Source organism: Gordionus sp. m RMFG-2023, chromosome 4 (assembly GCF_954871325.1).
Source record: "Gordionus sp. m RMFG-2023 chromosome 4, tfGorSpeb1-WG-v2, whole genome shotgun sequence".
NCBI lineage: Eukaryota > Metazoa > Nematomorpha > Gordioida > Chordodea > Parachordodidae > Gordionus > Gordionus sp. m RMFG-2023.
The window spans coordinates 23,731,687-23,755,435 of record NC_088778.1 but is presented as its reverse complement, the minus strand read 5'-3'; the positions used below and the strand labels follow the sequence as shown (position 1 = coordinate 23,755,435).

The following is a 23,749-nucleotide window of genomic DNA, read 5'->3' as shown; positions in this document are numbered from 1 at the left end:
TTAAACGGCTTTAGCTAACTTTAAATTAGGATTTCGGCCAAAATAAGTATAAACAAGTCTCTAGATTTGGTTAGTAGATGTCCAAAACTTTCTGCCATCTATGAGCCAAATCTCCAGGCTAGCGTAAAATTTTTCAGTTAAAATATTGAACCAGCCGTTCTAGCCGTTTTTTAAAATGGAGCCATTTAACAATATTGATCTACTATTAGCGTACAGGATTTTGTTAAGGAAGGGAGCGCTATTAGATGGGTTCTGCCATAAATTTTATTGGAGTCTTGCGGTCCACTTATTGTAGACTTTGGCCATATTAGATACGCGCCTGTTAGCGTCAATGTGTTTTCCTCAATGCTTTTCAACTTTAAATCATTTTTTGAGCGAGTTTTTTAAAATCTAATTATATGATTTTACGGGAAATGTATTCCATCACGTTTGGAATACCTACCCTATGAATTTCAGACAATTTTGCCATGAACTTCCGAACTTAATAATATTAGTTTTTTCTTAGATTTTTTTATATAAATTATAAATGAGTCAAAGGTTGGCGGTGAAATTGTCTACAATTCATGATATTCTAATACAGGTTTTTAAATTTTAAAAATGCGCTCAAAAAATAACAAGCCGGAAAAAACACATTGACGCTAACATATATATTATTATATTATAGTTACATATAAATTGAGCTAAAAGCGTTTAGCGTTGTGTATTCCCAAAGAAAATGTTAAATTTGTTTAAATTTAACTAGCATTTCGTTTTAAAAATGTGAAAAACAGCAACTTTTTTACTTTTTAAAGTAAAAAAACTACCAAGTTGCTCATCATTTGAAATAAAAGGCAAAAAAAGTTTATATTATATATTAACTAATGCCGATGCAAAAAATTTATCGTATGTTGAATGGTATCTGTGGGTCAGACATGTTAACCGATTACCAAATCTTGCAAAAACGAGAAATTAATAAATATTAGAGACAAGCGGGGGCCATATAAAATTCTATTTTCTTTAATTATAAATACACGCTTAAACGTTCCTGTCCCTTTATAAGCATATATGTTTTAAGACGCTTTAGAAAGGCAGTTCGTGAACAAAAAAAATGGAAGGGAATAGTTTTATCTTTAAACAGATATATATTCGAGGGAAAAATAACTTTTTAATTGATATCCTTGTATATTATTATTTTTTTGCCATGCTGGTAAAAAGGAGAAGTAGAAAGTTTTAGATTATTGATAACATAATATATGCATTTTTCTAAATGGGTGCTGATTTTTCAAATAATCGTATTCTGATTTTTGAAAAATAAGATACTAGGCCATTTTCCAAAATTGTTGCTTATTTTTCAAAAAGGGATCTGCAGAACTCAAATAACTAACAATGCGCCTGTATTCAACATGTTCCCCGAGGAAAATTTATATATTTTTTTCTGTTTAAAATTAGACGTGCAAATAAAAAAAAAATCCCCATAAATCTGTCAAATTTGTAAATTATTCGAATCGATTATAATTAGTAAATTTTATTATTCGTACGAATGCAGAAAATAAATTATTCGATTTGTATTCGTTTTTTGGATAGACACGCTTTCCATTCAACTTAAACAACGATCTCTCATCATACCCCCCACTCCCTCATGGTAGTAGCGTTGTTAAAAAGCCCGATTTGGGTCGATTTTTAAAAATGGCCCAATTAAGATTTTATTCAAAATAATATCATTGTAGGCCTGGAGATTTAGCTCATAAGATGGTAGAAAGGTTTGAAAATCTATAAACCAAATCTCGAGACTTTCAATATTATTTTGGCTAAAATTTTAATCGAGGTCGTTTTTAAATTCTGGATTTTTCACAACATTACGTGGTAAAAGTCTTAGTGGAATATACGAATAAAAAAATTGACTTTTGGGATTTTTAAAATGAGAAATCAAATTGGAGAATTGAGAAAAAGGAAAGGATATCAGATTTTTGAATTTAAAAAAAAATAATTAAATTTGTTGAAAAAGTATATTCAATTTATTTTTTACGACGTGAAAATTTTTATGGAGAGAGAAGAAAAAATATCCCCCATCAAAAAAAACGATTTAAAAAAAGAAGAAAAAGTTTTAAAAAAATAAGAAGGAAATGTAATGTAAAAGAACACAGATTTGCTTGTAATTAAAAATTAACAGTGCTAGGGTTGCCAGACCCCTCTCCCCATCAACGGAAGACTTCCGCAATTTTTTAATCAACACGCAGAGATTTCAATCCCACAAAACTCTCGCAAGAAGATACGGACGTTAAGCATTATAAAGTAAAAATTATAGGAATACGGGGAGGCCAAAATAATATCTCAGCTGGGCCAGCAAAATTTTTTTAAAAATAATTTTCACATTTCTTCAATAAAAAATTTGACCAGATTTCTCCCGTTATTTTGAAATTTTGACCTGGTAACCCTACGTTCGATCCGTAGAAATATTTGAAAATATTATCCGGCCCGGCCCACAATATTTTTTCTATGAAGATTTTAAAAAAAATTAGGCGTTTCGGGCCCAACCCAAAAGAAAGAAAGCAGATGCAATATGCTACTATGTTGCAATCGTGCACTTTTTAGTCGTTGGAAATATAGGACGTTATAATGTATGCCATAGCATACATACATCACATTTAAAATAAAGTTATTTTTACGTTTCAGATGTAACCCATTTAAGGTATTCTATTAGAAGAATACACTTTTTCTTTGCCGTTGAAATAATAATATTTAGGCCTTATGTAACACGTTCCTCCCCCCCCTCTAATTATTGTGATTTTGGGCCGATTATTTATAATAAAATTTTGATTAAATTATATTTTAAAGAGTAATGAAACACATGCCTTTTTTTGGTAAATAAATATGCATATATTGCATTTTTTTTAAAAAAAATTATATTTAAATTGTATTCTTTTTTTGCTTTTATCTAGATCCTAAATGCTGTAACTTGGTTCCAGAATATTCATCGTGTCAAAAGGCTTGCGAACAGGTTATTATTTTTTTAAAAATGATTTATTTACATTTTTTTTGTTGAAACAAATTCCCCTCTTCCCCACGTGACTAAGTTCATATTTAACTCTTGAGATTTCACTTTCTTTCTGTTCGCCACACTATATTGTATGTTCAACCCCGGTTCGGTCATTCCAAAACACTTCAGCCCATTTTGGATATTGTCTTTCACGATGTGACACAGTGAATATGGAGTTTGCTAATTATTATTTTTTTAAATAATATACCATGAATTGGTAGCCCTCTCCTCTGTGTTTATTTTAACGAGTAAAGTAGAAAAGGAGTTCAAAATTAACCATCTCAACAAAAAGAGGCTTAACACAAGTTTGAATCATGTGAATGTTGCTTTCACAAAACAAATAAATAAAAGGTTTTAAAATTAAAAATTAGATTCGAAAACAAGGTGATCGATCATCTCCTTTTTATTGACCCATTTGATGGGTTGTGGTCTCTTTCTGCACTTACTAACAAAAACTTAGGGACGTTTTACCATGTATTTTTATTAAATTGTTTTTGATTTATTCGTAATTTTATTCTTTCTTAAAATGTTATCTCTGTCTTAAATAATATTCTATTTTTAATAAATTCTCATTTATCTTATTTCAGAACTGGTTTTTTTAATTAAAAAATAAAAATTATATCTAAGAACTACTAGACAAATCCTTTATCCGTTTTATAAATCATCTATTTAAATTAATCATTTTTATTTGTCATGAGTGGTAGTAGAAAGATAAGAAAACGAAGCTAAAAAAAAAGAAAGATTTGATTTTACCGGAATTATATTCTTAGTGCTTAGGCTTACTATAGTTGGGTATAGCTAAAAATCTTATAATTCTGCAGAATTTGCCTGCGGATGCCAAAAAATATCGCAAAAAGCATTGGGAATTAATTTATTTATACCTCCTTCAAAGTTCATCTATATTTACCAAAAAAAAGAAACCAAAGAGGGGAAATGCAAAAAAATAGAATTAAATTTAAATATTTTTATATAACAAAAATAATACCCACCAAAAATGTAACTATTAATTGAAGATATGTAACTAGAAAGCAGATACTTATATAAAAATATATCTATCCTACAATATTTTATACACCTCCATTTAAAAATATCTTATTTTTCAAAATAATAATTTACAACCAATTTTTTTTCTAATTTTATTTAAAATTTTATCCTTTAAAAAAACATTAGTTTTAATTTCTTTTTAACCTTTGAATTTCAAAATTGTAAATAATTTATACTACATTATGAAAATATAAAAACTTTAAAAAAAAGTAATTAAAAAAATTTTGATTGTGAAAAGAAAAATCAAAAGGTAAAGTAAATATTTATATTATGATAAACCCATGCCCAAGTACTTTTTATTAAAAAGAATGAAAATGAATACTTCCAAATGTTTGCAAGATTAATCGTAGGTTGAAATTTATATGTTTTCTAGGTTTCATAATTTTATAACCACCTTCATCTCTCAAAAACCAATAATTTTTCTCGAAGAAGGAAATAAATGTGTGTAAATTGTCATTAATTTTATTTTTATAACATAATTGATGGGTAGATTTGTCTTCGAATTAATAATGTATTTTTTTTTGAGTTTCCCATCCGCTATTAGTTATTTTTATGCCCAAAAATAAGTATAATTTTTTTTTTACATTTATTTATCGATTTTAATTATTTATTTCTTTATTAGATAGGAATGAAATTCTGATCTCAGACTTTTCTAATCTATATAAAATTATTATTACATATTTTTTTTGGTAAATTTTTTTTAAGAGTTAAAAATAACACAACTGTAAGTAAGTTCACGACAAGCAAGTCAAATTGCCAATACATCATTTCATTTTCTATAATTATTTTTTTATATTTTGACATTTTATATATATTGTACTTATTGTATATTAATTACATTAGATTCAATACATTTATTTTTTAAAAAAGTGCATTATTATTATTAAAATTTAATTTAACTGGTTTTTTTTTAATTTATCTTATTAATGGGAAAAATGGGGATTAATAGAAACAAAATAATTTTGGTATGGCTTAGATAATATACCATTAGATCTGCAGACCCTTACCTAATGCTAAAAATACCCTGGTTGGGCTCCGTCTAGGGCTGGGAACCAATATTAAAAACCCAAGATTAACGAAATATTGTATTGGTATATTAGTATTGGGTCTAAAATATTGGTAAATTAATTAAAAGAATAGAAATAGTGATTTAAAAACCTCGTAATATTTTAAATAAACAAAAAAATCTTTAAAGCATTACTGTTAAAAACAGGGCTGAGAACCAACTCTCAAAATTTTACTGAATCCAAATTCTTTTTTTAAACTAAAAATTTAAATGATATGAACAGATGCGTAGCCAGAAATTTTCTACGGGGGAGGGGGGGGGGGTGTAATTTTTTAACATTGAAGTAATTTTTTTATGAGCATTAAAAATTTATTAGAACTAATCATCATATAGAATTTATTAGAACTAATCATATTTAAAAATATGATAATTTCGAACACAAATAATAAAATATCGAAAAATACAAAATATTAAGAGCGAACATAATAAGGTTAAAAAAATATTATAGTATAAATCACAATAAAATAGAAAATTAAACATTCTTTAATGATTTAAAAAGTTAGTCAAAATATCGTTCATAAATGAAAATTTAATCATCTTTGCTATTGGGCCAATATTTTAATAATTTGTTTTGTGTTGGAGATTAGATCTTGATGAGTAAAACTAGTCTCTTCAATCAATTTTAAGATGCCATACATTTGATATTGGTTTTTATTCTCTATAATGAAGAAAAGGTCCTTTTCTTTTGTGTATGTACTAATTGGTAACATTAAAAAATATACAGTAATTTTTATTATATTTGGAAAACTTATAAATCGATTTCAGTTTCATCAGCATTATCTATAATTACTAACACCATTTGGTCTTCATTCATTTTTTCCTATTAAATACTGTTATTATTCGATTCGTATTATAACAAAATATATAAAAAAAAATCTTTCGGAATTTTGTGTCAGTGTCACTATATTTATTTTTTGATCTGATAAAATAAATATATAAAGTAATTTAATGACAAATTTAGTTTGAAAGTTAAAATTTTTTTTATTATATTATAATCATGACAATAATTCTAATAATTTATCTGAGATTTAGGTAACTATAAAACATATTAACCTCATTTGTAAGCATCTCAGTGGATGGAGAAAAGTTTAACTTAGAACTTTTAAATTTACTACCTTGGCGCGAACCTTATTCGAACAAAATTATACTTATCATTTTTTGAGAACGCCTAAATGATGATAGCTAGTAACACCATTTAACCCCTCCCTTTAATTTTTTTCATTTTCTTTACTTCTATTTTTCTGAATTTTGTCAAAAATAATATTTTTTTTATTTTGGTTTTTTTTAAAAAAAATATACCATTTTTGGATAACATGTATAATATATAATGAATTTGGCTGAGTGGTGGAAGTAAGCAAAAAAAAATAGGATTTGGTAAAAATTATCGATTTTCGATGGACATTTTTCATTTATTTATCAAAAAATAATTTTTTGATTAATGAATTATTTGTGACTGTTGATATAAACTCCAGATTCTTCTGATAGAAAATGATATTTATTGTATAATATATTACATTAGTATTACTAGGTCACGGTCCGGTCTTTGGTCCGATACACACAGACCGGACTGGACCACGGTCATTAGATAAAAAAATTGGTCCAGACCATGCTCCATTTATTTATTTTTTGTTATTTTAAAAATATTTTTATTTTTTACCTAATTTAATTCTTGCTTTATCATTTTATTATTATTTTATGATAAAAATATCAAATCAAATATGAGTAACAGTAATAAATTATACAAATTTAAAATATAAAATTCTTTTTTTTTGACAAACTTTTCTTTTTCATAGCATATTATAAAATAAAATGTACTAAGAAATCAAAATAAGCCCAAAAAATAAAGTAATTACTCTAGAAACGTATTAATAAATAAAATATGCAGAAAAATTTGGTAATCCTGACATTGTGGGCCCCCACCAACCTACTTAGTAGAAGTGCCTGAAAGAAAACGGAAAATGTATAAATGAAAAACCAGGGAATCGTAAAACATTAAAGAAAGAAGATTTTATGACAATATGGTATCCAACACTACTCCTCTCCTGATTTAAATTAATATCCACTATTAAAAATCAGATTATGACATCAAATTATTTACATTGAAACATGGCATTTTTACCATATTTTTTTTTTATCAAATGGTGTTATTTTTAAATAATACATTAAATAAAACATTAAACCAAAAGGTGTGTAATAAAATAATACTTTGTAATTTTAAATATTTTGTTAATAAGATTTTTTATTTTTTTTTACATCCATAAAGGTAACTTCAGATCTAATTTATGAGATAAAATATTTTATATAATTATAAAATCCAATACAATCAAAATCAAACATAACATTTTATTATTTGTTAACCAAACACTAACAAAAAGGAGGGGGGGGGAAGGGCTTAAGTTTAAAAGCATTATAAATTCTATAATAAATTAATGTAATTTGAGAAAACTCACTTTTTACATTTAAAATGATAAAAATAACTTATTATAATTTATTAAAAATAAGTTTTAACGAGGTTAACTTTTTCGTGATAAGAGACCTTTTTATTTTAATTTAGAGATCACCCGACTTTCATAAACATTTAGTTAGTTCTAGTCAGTAAATTGAGTTTTATGAACTAGAAGAGAAGTGAGATAATGTATTCTAAATATTGATGTACCTATACCACTTTTTGGAGGCCAATCCGATATCAAATCTGATTTTATTCCTTATACATATTTAATATATTTCAATTTTTATGATTATACCATAACCTGTCATATAAAATTTACTATTCTTATCATTCTAGGCCTATTTATTTAGTTTTATTCATCAATGTAAAAAATCATTTAATTTAGTAAGATTGTTGAAATATTTTTTTTTGTTCCAGAAGTCTTTCTATCCTATAGAGAGTAGAATACCGTCTAGTTCGTGTTCCAAAAATATTATGCAAGCCTGCTGATTTTGATCATAGGTGGCAGAAAGAGGCATCTATTAACGAAATCTCAAGGCTTGCATAACATTTTTCGGCTAAAATATTGGGTTAGACATTTTCAAAATTCGATATCCGTTTAACCACACTTCATGCCTAATCATGCTCTTTAAGTGTCGTTGAATAGCTCGTCATGGAACGATTTTTAAAAACGGCGAACTGAATATTTTATCCAGAAAAATATTTCATGAGCCTTGAGATTTCTCTAATAGATGTTTCAAACTTTTGTTTTATCTATGAGCAAAATCTTCAGGGTTGCGTAATATTTTTTTGGATAAAATATTGAGTTAGCCGTTTTTACAAATCAATTCAAATCGGGTCATTTAACAATACTAGTCAATATAAATTGTTAGAATTTTTTTAAAAATATTTATTAAGTTTTAAAAAATCATGAAAATTCTTATTAAAAATAATAAAAAAATTCAATTATCTACTTACTTTTTGTAAAAAAAATAAAATTATCATTTCAATTATTATTATTAATACGCGATCTTATCGGATCTGATTGGGAAATTTTATAATATTCGTCGATAACCGATATTTAAAAAACGGAAAATATGTCCGATCCGATAAACAAAATGACATCCCTATAATTCTAAATATTCAAAAGTTTTTTCAGGCCTATTGCAAACCTTTGTCCGTGTTAGATTTGTTCTGGTTAAACATTTTTTTCATCTTCTTTTATAAATACTTCTTTTATTATTTATTTTTATTTATAGTCATAAATATTTATTTAATTATTCCTGCTTGAAGGATTTGATTGAACATCATAGGTGAAAGTATGTATCCTTGTTTAAAACCCCAACTGCTGTAATTTGAAGTTTAGATTTTATGGTGTATTATTGTTATGATTGTCTTATATATATTTTTTTATTGAAAATAAAGGTTGGTCTAATTCCTATGCTTTCCATTCCATTACGGACCATATTTTATTCTGTAACTATTAATGTGTCAAATAAGTCTTGGCTGAGATCGAACATTAGGGCGAGAATGGTAGATTAATATTTTCTAGCTTTTTAAAGGACGAATTTAAAAACCTTGAGTAGTTTTGTAGTACTCGTATTTATACTCTTACTATAAGATGTAATAGCATTAGAAAGAATGATTAATTTTCTGTTTAATTCTGTCATTTACATTTTTAGAGTAATTTGGATAGGTGCAATGCCTCTGTAATACTTAAGGTCCTTGGTATTTTTAATTTGTGAGAAATTTAGTATTATCGATGCCACCCATCCCTCTAGAAAGTTATCTGTGTTACATATTACATTAAAAAGAGGGATCAGTAATCTGACACTTAAATCTAGATCAACCTTCCAGTTCCATATAAAAGCTATCGCGACTTTGTGCTTTTTTAAACGTTTTATATTTATAAATATAATAAACATTTTGAAGATTTAAAAAAAATATATACAAGAATTTTTGCAAAGAGGATCGAAAATAAAGCAAAAATGCCATAATAAATATTATATTTCATTTTTAACTTTAAAAATCTATTTAAATAATGCAATAATCATAAATTTTATTTAATATTTCATATAGACTTATTTATTTGCTTTAATATAATAACGCCCATTTATTTTAAAATGTATGAGATAAATGTAGCGACCAAATAAGGTTTAAAAAATGCGTGAAATTTTTCAGAAGTAGTTTAGAATTAATGAGGAAGTTATACTAAAAAAAACCCAGATCAAATTATCAAAATGATACTTTTGAATTTAACATTTTAAAAACCCTGGGGTGCTAAACTCACCTTGCCTCTTAAGAGTTTAAAAAATAATATATATATTTATTTTTTTACAAAAATTAGAATGATTTGTTTTGAATTTGAATATTATATTTAGGCCTAAAATATTTTCTTTTTAAATATATATAATTATTTATTATTTATATATCTAATATATTTTAATAAAGGTTTCTCTGTCTCTACCTAAAGATATACGATATCAAAAACTAGCGAATGTTCATGCACTCTGTCCTCAAAAAGCTGTAAGCTATAATTTTACCTTGTATAAAATAATTGGATAAGAAAAAAAATAGAATAGAAAGTATGATTGAAAGAAAGAACGGAAGAAAGAAAGAAGATAGATAGAAGGAAAGAAAGATAAAAAATATAAGAATTAATAATAAATAATTTAGCAAAAAATTTATAAGGCAAAGTTTATGCAAAGCGTGTCAACCTGATTAAATTACCATTCTAATTAGTTCATATCCGATAATGGAATTAATTAAACTTTTCACCTCAAAAATGTATAATAGATATAATATAACATACCATTGAGAAAAAAAAATCATATATATTGACCGTTTTCTATATCTAAGGCATGCGATTACTTTTTTTTTCCATAATTTTTTGTAAAATTAGTTATTCATTAATAATATAAATATTTAATAATTTTTAGTTGCATAATATATATCATCTATTATGCATAGGTAGGGGGTGTTAATGTATGCACAAATTGTACTATAATAACTCATATAATAACTGTTAAAAAATCGCATTCTCTTATTATAATATCGTGGTAATTGCTGTAGTGACTAACTATATTAAACTAATAAATCATTCATGTTTATAGCTAACGTTAATGTTATTTGGTGTATAATTAAAATATTTTAAGACACCTATTTAATTGCACAATAAAGGACTTATAAATATAAAATTTAATGCTATTTTTTATAACGATAAATTATTCATTTTTTATATAATATATATTCTAATTTGAGATTAAACATTTAAAAATGATGTAGTGGATATCAGGGTTATGGCGAACCCCAAAAATATAAATGTCGATCAAATTTAATATGCAATATCATTTAAAACAAATTTATTTTAATTTCAAAAAAATACATTTAAATCCTACTTAATTAATTGGGTAAAATGTTCCTGTTAATCTAAAAAAAGGGAACTTCCCTGGCCATTATCATTAAATAGCCACATTTTTGACTAAAAAAATTAACTCTTACCCTAAGTCCTGGTTGGTCATACTTTTGACACTTATTTTTGTTTAGATAATTCTATTCAGATTTTGAACTAAGGGCACTACCCTCATAGCTTTTTCTTTTTATTCTGTTTTGAGGAAGTTTTATAAACGGCTAAACAGATTTTTTATGAAATAAACTGAACACGGCCTAAAAGTTTAATAATTTAGAAGAAGGGGAAAAAAATAGAGCTCGTAATAACCCCAGGTTAATAATAATAATAAAAAGATTTCCTCCAAAAAAATTTCCATATCTTTTCTTTTGTATATAAAACTTTTTAAAAGTAAATATTTCGTAATTTTCATGCATAAAAAATCTTTCAAGATGAAATCACATTTGTAGATCTTCGAAGATTTTCGCAAATATTTTCAAACTCGTAAAGAGGTCACGAGAAGAGTTACCATGTGTTTAAAAAAGGGACACAATATGTTATTAAGAAAGCTATATGTGGATTTAGAGTTTATTATTGAAACCAATAGAAAATAAATAAAGATAAATCCATGACAAATGAAACAATCTTTGAAATAATAATTTTTTTTTTTACATGTTACAAAAATATTGTATTTTTAATCATTATAAAATGATTTTGTCGAAATGTATTTCAATATGTATAGAATGTCTCTCCTTTGAATTTCAGACAGATTTGGCATTAATCTTATATTCATTTTTTTACGCTCAAATTGATTTAAAGTTGAAAAAATAACACATTGATGGAGAATCGATTATATATAATTTGTTTTTAATTATAGGTTTTTTGGAAATGCATGAATTCGATCATCGATGGTAAGTCATTTATTTTGAATTCATGTATGATATTTTAAATTTATCAAAATAAAATCACGATTGATAGTAATTCTAAACTTTTTTAAATAAAATCTTACACTTGACTGAATGAATAATATTTATAAAAACTAAGAAACAATCGTCTATTTAAACATTTAATTTATTACAATAAAACCTTATAATAATTAGCCATTTTCAAAATATATTTAAAATTAGGATATGCATTTTTTTTTCACCCCATCACCACAAAAAAAATTGTAGCACATCATTTTTACGAATTCCCATTAAAATTTTATAAACGTTTCGCGACAAAACATAAGTTGTCACTAAACCGATTTTCTGAGCTTTCCTTCTTTGCTTTACACTTTGACCGTATGACTCAATTTTTTTTGTCTATATAATAGTTTGATTTTTTTCATTTACAAACAATCATAAGTCCATTCTTTCTCAAGCTTTCATATGATATCTTTTAGAAAATTATTAACAACTATATTGGATTATGCCATTTGGATTATAAATAGTGAAAAAACCGGGCCGATGCACTGAACTGATCGCCCCACGGTCCGACCGGTTAATAAATTTTGCTATCGAAGACGATGATCAAAATCTAAAAAGAAATATATATGAAAACTCGGCCTTTTAAAAAATAAAGCAATAAATATATATTTTCAAAAAAAGTAACGAATAACCTTCCTTTTCCACCCAAATATTGCGATTCCGGACTGATTGAGCTTGTTATTTCGTTGAATTTATATATATATTAAACATAATTATTGGCAATATTGAAATAATTTTATAACGATATCCCAAACAAATTATCCTTAATTTTCTAAATACATATTTTTTTTATTTTAATCTGCAATCCAGGTATGGCCTTGATTTCAATTTTCCCAATGGACCTAAATTTTTTTTAAAGTAATGGATCGGACTTGGGCTAAAAATAGTTACTGCGGACTAGTCGTGTAGAGATTTTTTTTTCTTGATAGACCTGGTTCTGACCATATAATGTACCCATGCTAGCCTCTGCTTTATACCACTAATCTAGTCATATTTTTTTTATAAAAAAAAATTCCATTTGAATGGCCACATAGCTTCAGCTTCCTTTTATAAAAAAAAAACAATAAATTAGTCACTTTTTAGGGTTTTTTATTTGAGTATATTCGTTTTTTATTTACGATAAAAAAATGAATATAACTAAAATTTTGGATATAATTGTAAAATGTATGAATATTGTATTATACTTTTTACAGTTCCTTTTTTTTTCTCTGGAGACATACTATTAATAATAAATCTTATTTTTTAATTTTTTTTTTTGAATAAATTATGAACTTATTTTATTTTTATTAAAAAAGAATAATTTATTTGAAATTTTTTTTTTTTTGCCATAATGAGAGTTACCCAAAAAATAAAAATTGGTATAGAATTTTAAATCAAATTACCTCTCATAATATGCATAAAAATACGATCAACCAAAAAATAAGTTAATCATAAGAATTGATAGTAGGATTTCTAGCTCAATTTAGCAAAAAAAAAGGAACTTATACAAGATCTAGTGTTGGGCCGATTTTTAAAAACGGACCGATTAAGATTTTAGCCAAATAATATGTAAGCCTCAAAATTTGGCAAATGGTTGTCCAAACCTTTCTGCGCATGGTTAGTCTAAATTCAAGTGCAATCACTATTCAGAGTAATATTGGTATCCTTAAAATTTAATTTCAGATGAATTTTGAATCAATTAGTTAAATGGATGATTTTGAGAATTTTTTTTTAAAGAACTGTTCCTGTTTTTATATTCTTCTATAACGGGGGGAGTAGTTTCATTTAAACGGGTCAATTTTTAAAAGCGGCTAACCCAATATTTTAACCAAAAAAAAACCTTTCTTTCATCTATGAGCAAAATCTCCAGGCTTACTTAATATTTTTTTTAGCTAAAACATTTTGTCAATCTTTTTAAAAAATCGAACCGTTTAACAACATTACTGGAGATAAAATAAATATGAAACGAATTGCGGAAAACTTTCATAATCTTATTATATAGTCGTTCTCCTAATTTTTAAAAAATAATGAAAAAGCGAAAACTAAAATTATTCTGTTAATGTCCAATATAAATACGTGTTAACGAATATTAAATATATTTTGTAAAATATGTAATATATATATATAATGATTTTTATAAAGTCTAAAAAAACCATGAATTTTTTTTATAACACGGTTATAAATTAAAAACATTTCGTCATAACTAGCGTGATTTGGCATATAAAAGAGGTGGTCAATTTTAAATATGGCTTCTTTTTTTCAAGAAATTGACTTTGTGCCGGTCAAATCAAAAATGATGACCCCCCTTCCCCCGCTGGGCCACTTAGATGTTAAGGTTTTATTTGAATAATCGCTACTCATTTTTTTAATAATAAATTTATAAAATTTGTTTTAAAAATAAACTCGGGCCCGGACCGAGCCGGATATTTAATAATAATGATTTATATTCACTTCTCATATTTTAATTTCTATTTCAAAACGATTTATATAATGTCGTTGGAAAATACTTCTAGTTTTATTTAGTAAAAGAAAAGTAAAATATAATTCACTAATTATGATAATTTTTTATTTTTAATTTTTTCTTACGAGAATATTAAAATAGCTATTAATTTAGGAGACTAATTAATTATTATAATTTTTTTTTTGTCAAACAAACATACAACATAAAATAAAATTTTCTTTGATATTAAATGGGAAATAATATTCATTTTAAAATAAAAGTTAGTTTTAAAAGTTATTAGATATTAAATGATTTCATTTTAGCTGAAAAACGAACTTCATTATACCGAATTGGTATATTTTATGGGGCTAACCTTTTTTTAAAAAAAAACTCATGTCATAAAAAAATGAGTTCTTTATTTGAAAATGTAAATCCCAGAAACCGGTAAAAAAATTTTAATAATTCGGGTTGAGCCTAATTATTTTTCACAAATCCGGGCCGGGTCGTGTCATGGGTATCTCTACAGGTCTCTGATATATATCCCTTACCCATATCTATGTCCTTTTAGTCCTTGCTTTGCTCAAGTGGTTGTTTTTCAGAAAAATATTTACCACATTAGGGATCGAAGAAAAAAAATTACATAATAATGGCTCAATAGCTTTTGCCAGATCTGCATGTTAATTAAAAAATTGTGGGAACCTGCCGCGTGGCAACCTCGGCTACAACTTACTTACAAAATTTAGTTATATTTTGCTAAACATAAATAGCGAATTTGTCAATTAGTTAGCATTAAAAAAAAGAAGAAAAAAAATATTATGACTATATAAAAAAAATAAACTATATGAATTAGGAATTATAACAAACAACGAATCTCATCTTTTCTCATTGCAACTTGCAGGCTCTATTTTTCAAACAAATATGGTTTTGTTCTTAAAATTCCAATTTAATTGTAATTTTTGTAATATATATATATAAAATAAGCTAAGTGTATTTATTATTTAAAATTTATGAAGTCAGCCACAGCATAATATATATTTAAATTCAGGCATTAAGCCTATATTTATTTATTAAATATGAAACATTTATCATACGAATTCATGCAAGATAATAAAACTTAAAATAATTTATAATATAACGTATCACAGCGGCAACAATATAATATTGGTATCAGGCTCCTCGTTATCTATGTGCTACAGCAGCCTCTTTTGAATTAAAAAATTCGCACTCGTTTAGAAAAAATACATTATTTTGTTTATTTAAGATAGATTTATTTATTTTTAAATAGATTTATTAATAATCTGAAACTTTCCTTGTACTTTCACCATCACGGTAAATCATAATAAAAACTAAATGACCAAAAATTAAGATATTATCTTATTTTATAATGGTATATTTTAGAATATCAATAAAAAAAAGTTATTTTTCCTTAGGATATATATATTTGTTTAAAGATACAAAAACTATTTCCTTCATTTCTTGTTCTTGAAAATATATTTTTTTTAGCTATAAAACGTCTTTAAAACTTAAAGACAATAGGACAGGAACGTTTAAGCTTTGGCACTTAAAAAGTATAGAAAATAAAATTGCAAAAATTTTATCGCTCATTGTATATAACTCGTCTGATAACTAACAATTTTGTTTTATGCTGTGTCCAAGGTTCTTCTAAATTCCGGAATCTACTTCATTCCCCCAAATTTTTAAAACTTAAATCATTTTATAAAACATTATTTATTAAATTTTAGACCTGATTTGGTCGAAATTATGTCCTTGCATGTACAGATTACTTATACCGTGATTTTACCATGAACTTTAAACGTATTCTCTTAATTTCTCTTAATTTTTGCAGATTTTTTATGTTCTTAAAAAAAATACACTTACAAATTCAGAGGATTATTATTAATCTTCTTCTCCATGTACATTCCTTCAAAATCAGGTTTTTCAAAGTTAAAAGCTGAGCCCGATATTTGTTATACGCTTAGACAAACTTGAATTATAACTTTAAAAAAAAATTTAACCTGTAATAGTTGCTGGAGTACAATGAAAATTTTGATAATAAATTTAAATTTATATTAATTAAAATTAATATCTAACTTTATGATCGCGAAAAGACTGATCAGCTCAAGGAATCTCCCTTTTTACTGCAAAGGATTGCTCCCGCGATTATTCATTCTAACTACCCCTAAGTTTTATTTTTTCCATAGAATAATCTTTCATGCCTCCTTAAACTTTATTTTATTTTCCTTCCTAGTTTTCCTTTACTATTTTCTTTTTTAATTTTCATCCTTTCTCTATCCATATTTCATGGCCCGGTTCAGTGTAAAAAATATTCATTCCAGGCTTGGATTTAAAAAAAAAAAATTCGGCCCGGCCAGGCCCGGATTTTTTTAAAAAAGTGAAATTTTTGGCTTTGCCCGGGTGTATAAAAATTTTTCGATGTTTCGAAATGATATAGGAAATATGAGAAGTGAATGAATGATATATTATTTAAATTTTTAAATATATTATTTTTTATTATTTTATATAATAATTGCAACTTAAAATATTTGGCCTGAACCGATAGAAAAATAAATTTTGCGCCCGGCCTGAATTTATAGATAAAAAAAAATTTCGGCCCGGGTTTATTTAGAAAAATTTTTTACGGCCCGGAGGTATCTGATTATATTAGTTATATTTAATCAAATAAAGATTCAATTGAACAGGAAAAAAAATAATAAAAATTTTCTCGAGAGTAGATTTTTTTTCTCAAAATTTATTTTTATAAATTCTTCTAAACATCAGCCCTTTCTAGCAATCCTTTTCAAATAGTTTAGTTGTAGTAGTATACCAGACACCTTGTAGTTAGTATATATTTTTTTAGTATATAGAAAATTTTAAACACAATTATTTTTAAATGATAGCTACAGACCAAGCCAATGGATGGCTGGGATGGCCTTGCTGCAATTTGGCACTCAAACAAAATTGTTTTTTGAGTTGTGTTACGGTAATTCATACAAACATTATATTTTACATTTAAAATTATCTATTTTAACTTAATATAAATAATTAAATAACCATAAAATCTCGATTTTAAAACCATAAAATCTCGATTTTAATAAATATAAATCTCTGAACTATCCAAATCAAATTTCTCTTATAATAATGATAGTAATCACTTTTTATTGAGACCGTAAAAGATGAAAGTTTATTATGATTAGGCCTATGAAAAAAAAATTAAATTGAATCATGAGTTATTTGGTTATTAAAATTTCGAAGCTCATATGAGTAACGATTGAGTGTATAATTGTTTAAAATAATTATGAGTATATCATTTATATAATTAAAAACATTTTACGAATCAAAATAATAATAAAAAAAATTTTCTTTAAGAAAAACATAATTGTGTTCCTAAAAAGGAGCAATAGTTAAATTTAAAAATATTTAATTGTATATGTCTAAGATATAAGAATTCACTAGATTTAAGTGTTTGTATTTTTATTTTGTGAGCTAAACATTTTTTAAAAGAGGCGAAAAGTGATAGGCGAATTGCTATTCCGTTTAGTGGGAATAGCAATTCACTTGTTGATCTTTTTAGTCTGCTACTGTAAACAGGTTGCTGTTTACGAATGAATGCATGTATAATCCAAAATTAAAGACTTATCCAGGCGATAGTGTGTTGAAGAGGTTCTAGAATGTTAGGTATGTCTAGACCTGTGCGCCGATGTCTCAATTGACGGCGGCAGTTTTTTTTAAATTTTTTATCGGCGTTCGGCGGCGCGCCGATTTCGCCGCCGCCTACTAAATTGTCGGCGGCGGCGGCGCGATATTTATTAAAAAATATAAATCAATGTATTACATTTTTTTATAATTTGGCGCTCTTTTCTAACACATTGTTAACATAGTTTATTTCTTAAATTATTTCCTGTCTCACTTCAATTTAAATTCATGTATTTTCTCATTCTCAGAAATAGACTAAGGAATTGCATTTTCACTCAGATCAGAGTCACATAAACAACACATATTAGTAATATTTTATTGATTTTTATTATAACAAATATATATTTGGAATGCAAACAAAATATTAAGTAAGAAATATAATAAATCAGAATTCAGATTTAGCTAAATTATAATTATCATGAATAAATAGATTTTATCAAGATTGGTGGGACATAAAGAAGTCCTTTTTGCATTGAGTATTAATCCAGCAATGGAAAAAATTCTTTCGCTGGGTGTACTGGTTGCAGATATACAAAGAACCTTCCTAGCTAAATTAGCAAGCCTAGGAAGTTCCAGTTGCTTTTTCTTCCAAAAGGTTAATGCATCCTCTTCTGGGATATTATTTTGGCTTAGCAAAATATGGCATTCTTGTTCTAAATTACTTATATTGTTATAATCACTGCATGGAATGGAATGTTTACGAGCTATTTTGGCGATATAAGAACTGGAAGTCTCCCCATTATCTTCAACTTGGATTTCACTTTGTGCATTTTTATCATTTTCTAAAAGTTTTAAATATCTTGTTAAAAATTGCAATGATGTGTTAGAATTTGAATTTAAATATTCTGACACAATTTTCAGATTTTGAAATCTGGGATCAAGGAGAGTCGCTAATATCTAATGTTCAAAATATAATTTTAATAAAAATATAAAATAACTTGAAGTTCAGTAATGGGAAACCTATGGTCAAGCTTTTTGCATATTTTATTTTAAACAAATAATATCTGAGGAATCAGATATATTGATCTGTATGTGGGTTTCTATTTCACTGCGAAATAATAACCCTAGATTTATAGTTAATCCCTTTTGGGAGAAAAGAAATTCCATCGACTCTCGGAATGGAATTAATACGGCATAAAGCTCGTCAATCATATCCCATTCATTATTAAAAAGTTTTAAACATTGTTTTCCTATTTTATTCAAAACATTATTAATAGGATTTTGGTTCACGCTACGAACACTTTCTAGCATAATTAATATGCTGTGCCAGCGGGTAGGGCAATTTAATTTTAACGTTTTTGTATTATATAGATTGGTTGGTGTAATGACATTTCTATTATCCGCTTCGTTATCAAAATGGTCATCAAGGTATGGATCAGAATCATCAATATCCAAGATATGACCTGTCTCATAAATTGACTGGAGACATTTACGATGCTCATCTTCAATTTCACATTCCAAATCAGCTACTCGATATCTGAGGGCTGAAATAATTTCTCTAATTTTTTTAAGGAGATTATCAATTCTGGCAACTTTTTTTATGCCATCAACTGTAACCAAATTATGTAGTCCATGGCCTAAGCATAAATGATGCTCATAATCCCCCAATCTGACGCTTCTTTTGACATTTGCCCCTGCATCAGTTACCATTTGTATTATTTTGGCTTTTAAATGAAACTCCTCTTCGATACCACCCAGTATGCTTTTGAGTCACATTTCGGGTTGGGTAAAATATTTTAAATCAAAATTTTCATCTAAATGATGAAGAATAAATGTAATATAATTTCGCCGCTTGAAATGATCGTTCCATAAATCAAAAGTAATGGAACAGAATTTTGGACCAGCATCAATCAGGTTTAAAACATGTGCCTTTATAGAACAATAAACATCATCAAGTGCTCCCCGACTAATTGTTGTCCTATTAGGCAATTCTGATGAGGAATCAATTATCTTATATTTCTATTTTTTTAGGCAATTTATTTTTTAATAATCATTTTATTTAAATTTTAAACCTTTAGAAAATCTGTCATCCCATTATTGCTTATAGAATCAAATGGCAATAAATCTAAGCAGCACATCAAAACATAATTTCGCCCTATTAGAAAAAAGATATTTAAAAAAGAGAAACAAATAAAAAATTTGATTTAGTTTTGAACTTTCAAAATAAAGTTTTACATAATTTAATAAAATATATTTTTAGTTTATTCCAAATATCATTGGTTTATTCATTAAAAAGATCTCAAAATAGAGCTGACATAAACAAACTAAAAATTTAGTTGTTTTAAAGTTTTACATAATTATTTTAATAAATTTAAATTATACATTAAGTTTATGCATTAAAAGGATCTCAAAATACAGCTGACAATTAACAAACTAAAAAATTAGTTGTTTTAAAGTTTTACATAATTATTTTAATAAATTTTATATTAAGTTTGTACATTAAAAAGTTCTCAAAATAGAGCTGACAATAAACAAACTAAAAATTTAGTTGTTTTAAAGTTTTACATAATTATTTTAATAAATTTAAATTATATATTAAGTTTATACATTAAAAGGATCTCAAAGTAGAGCTGACAATAAACAAACTAAAAATTTAGTTGTTTTAAAGTTTTACATAATTATTTTAATAAATTTAAATTATGCATTAAAATGATCTCAAAATAGAGCTGATAATAAACAAACTAAAAATTTAGTTGTTTTAAAGTTTTACATAATTATTTTAATAAATTATATATTAAGTTTATACATTAAAAAGATCTCAAAATAGAGCTGACAATAAACAAACTAAAAATTTAGTTGTTTTAAAGTTTTACATAATTATTTTATTAATTTATAAGTTTATGCATTGGATCTCAAAATAGAGCTGACAATAAACAAACTAAAAATTTAGTTGTTTTAAAGTTTTACATAATTATTTTAATAAATTATATATTAAGTTTGTACATTAAAAAGTTCTCAAAATAAGAGCTGACAAAACAAACTAAAAAATTTAGTTGTTTTGAACAAATAGAGCTTAATAAAATTAATTTAACAAACCAGTTAAAAATTTAAAATGAATATTAATAAACATTAATACTAACCTAAGAGCCATTTTTTATCTTTTATATTCTTGCTACATGTTGGCGTTGGCTTTAGAAACATTTTTAGAGTTTGAATGGATTTATTATTATTAGTTTTTACTGATATTTTATGCACATTAAGTAAGTGACGAGAAAGGTTACAGGTACTTATATTTTTGCTATAACATTTGATATCATAACTAAAATATAAATTATATATATATATAAGTCTAAAATTAAAATAAATTACTGTGAAAATGGATTATTTTTATCCGAATCTTCCTCATCTTTTTTCCCCAATTTTAAACAAGGTTCACAATAAATATAATCAGGCATTATCGTGCTTTTCTAATTCTCATTCTTCAAAATAAGATTTCCAAAGTACTTCCACACATAACTTGATTTTTGATTAGTAGAGAGAGTTGTTATTTCATAATTGTATATAGGGTGGTTTAAAACGCGCAAATCCATAAAAATAATTAATATAGCCGAAATGAATATGGTGTATGAATGAATGTAAATAATATACACTATTCTATTATATAAAGCAATAGAATACAATTCATGTTTTATTATATTAATGTTAATATTCAAATTTAAATAATAATAATTTAATATATAAAAATTAAACAACATTCTAAATATTATACACGCCGCGCCGCCGCCATAAGAAAAATCGGCAGCTAGCCGGCTCACGCCGCTGATCTCAATCGGCGGCTGTTCCGGCGTGAATAAAATTGCGTATGCCAGCCTTTTTTTTAAAAGGAGGCTTATCAATTTTATTTATTTTAAGATAAAAAAACACTTTTCAAATTATATATATTACAGTCTACCTCCAAGTCACAATTGACGAAATCCTGTAGGCAAAGCGATGAAATATCTTTTTATCAATGCTTAAAAAGGCAGGAAGGTATATATATTTTTTTTGTATTCAACATTCTCTAATTATAGTTGATATAATTTCCAGGTTATTTATTACGTTAATTTAGTAATGGTAAAATTTAAAATAATATAGAGGTTAAAGAACTAGAATATTTATTTTGGTTTTCTTGTTTTTTTTGACAATTTTAATCCTGAAGTTATATTATAGTATATTGCCAGTAGATCAGTTTTAATTGGCGCTTAGCGCGCTATTAGCTACTTTTTTAAAGATATATCTAAAAATAGATAAATTTTTTTAATATATTGCCAAAATTTAAAGAGGGAGAAATATGTTGCAGTAACACTGCGAACGAGGATTGCAAGCAAGCTTGCTGGAGAATCTTCAAGAAAGAAGCTAGCCCGACTCAAGATGATAAATTGTACGTGGAAAGAAAATGCGGCTTCAGTGACAAACACGTTTTAAGATGCATTCAAAATTACACTAAAACTACTCCGGCACGTAACCCAGTAGAAAGTATATCATTTTTAGAATATATACTAATAAAATAGTTGCGATGCTAATTATGCAAACTAAAATGAAGGTATCGATTGGAACGGGTAACGTGGTTGCTGCGGAAGAATATTATAAAATAACTGAATATCATAGTGCTTAACGATTATAAGAAAGAATGGGAGGGGTGGGGGGTTAAAATAAGAATGCTTTATTGTTATATGAATTTTAGACAGACGAGATCAGGGTGAAACGATTGCTATTTTTCATTTTTACATTAAATTGTGAAACAAAACAGAACAAATTAATATTTATATGTAGCCAAATCCTTCAGACGCAAGATTACCTATAATATTTAGAAGCAATGATTAATTATGTGAAGTGCGCCATTTACCCCATACCCCAAAATAGTTGAGAATCAGGGTAAAATTGTTAAAATAAAATTGAGCATAACTATTGTTTTGAACAAAATATTTCAATTTTGACATCTATTCATTCCTTTTAAATATAAAATCATTTCAATACCGGAGTGGAAATTATTTTACCAAAAATGGCTTTATTTACGATTATTTTTAAAATTATATCCCAAATAACACATAAATTATTTATTAAATGCTAAAGTATCTTTTTATTAAGTGTAAACGTTATTATTTAAAAATTATTTTTTTACAGCTTTAATCAAACGGAACATTTTTGCCGTTTTACCCATGACAACTTTACCTAAAGGTGTATACAAATCGTTATTGCGTGACTAATATATCTATGACCTTAAGGAATACATATTATTTTGCTAAAAGCAAAATAAACTAGAGGGTTTATTTTTATAATTTTTGGGTAAAAAAAAGGAATTTTTAAAGAAATATGTCACGCCAGGAAAGTTGAAAAGTAGGTAAGAAATTAGATATAAAAAACATCTTCATACCAAATTTAAGGTTTTTATACTCAAAGGTTAAAAAATTGTTTGCGTCAATCTCTTTACCCTGGTCTCCCCTAATAAATTTAATTTTCCTTCAACGAGGGCAAAATCATAATTTTGAGAATATTTTATGAATATTTAAGAAATTTAACTATTTTAATTTATATAATAATTCAGATTTAAAATGTTGTCAGGAATCTTCGAACGCAACTTGTCGGGAGAAATGTAAGGAGATACTATTTAACTCCACTACCGAACAAGAAATAGTGGATAAATTGAATGAAGTGTGTGGACCCACTTTACCAAATGTATAAAATATTGATTACATTTTATTTTACCTTCGTGGCAAACTAAAATTATTAATTTTAAGGCCAACTAGT

At 26.1% G+C, this 23,749-nt stretch overlaps 1 protein-coding gene across 1 annotated transcript in view; it reads left to right on the top strand.

Annotated features, from left to right (window-relative positions):
* The window catches only part of LOC135927891 (uncharacterized), a 37,197-nt gene that overhangs the window by 4,472 nt on the left and 8,976 nt on the right, over positions 1-23,749 (top strand). The window contains exons 2-8 of the mRNA XM_065464135.1: positions 2,919-2,977; positions 10,006-10,080; positions 11,820-11,853; positions 17,227-17,309; positions 21,910-21,991; positions 22,283-22,477; positions 23,547-23,677. Of these exons, the coding sequence (XP_065320207.1) occupies positions 2,919-2,977; positions 10,006-10,080; positions 11,820-11,853; positions 17,227-17,309; positions 21,910-21,991; positions 22,283-22,477; positions 23,547-23,677 (659 nt within the window). The remainder of the gene's footprint in view (positions 1-2,918; positions 2,978-10,005; positions 10,081-11,819; positions 11,854-17,226; positions 17,310-21,909; positions 21,992-22,282; positions 22,478-23,546; positions 23,678-23,749) is intronic.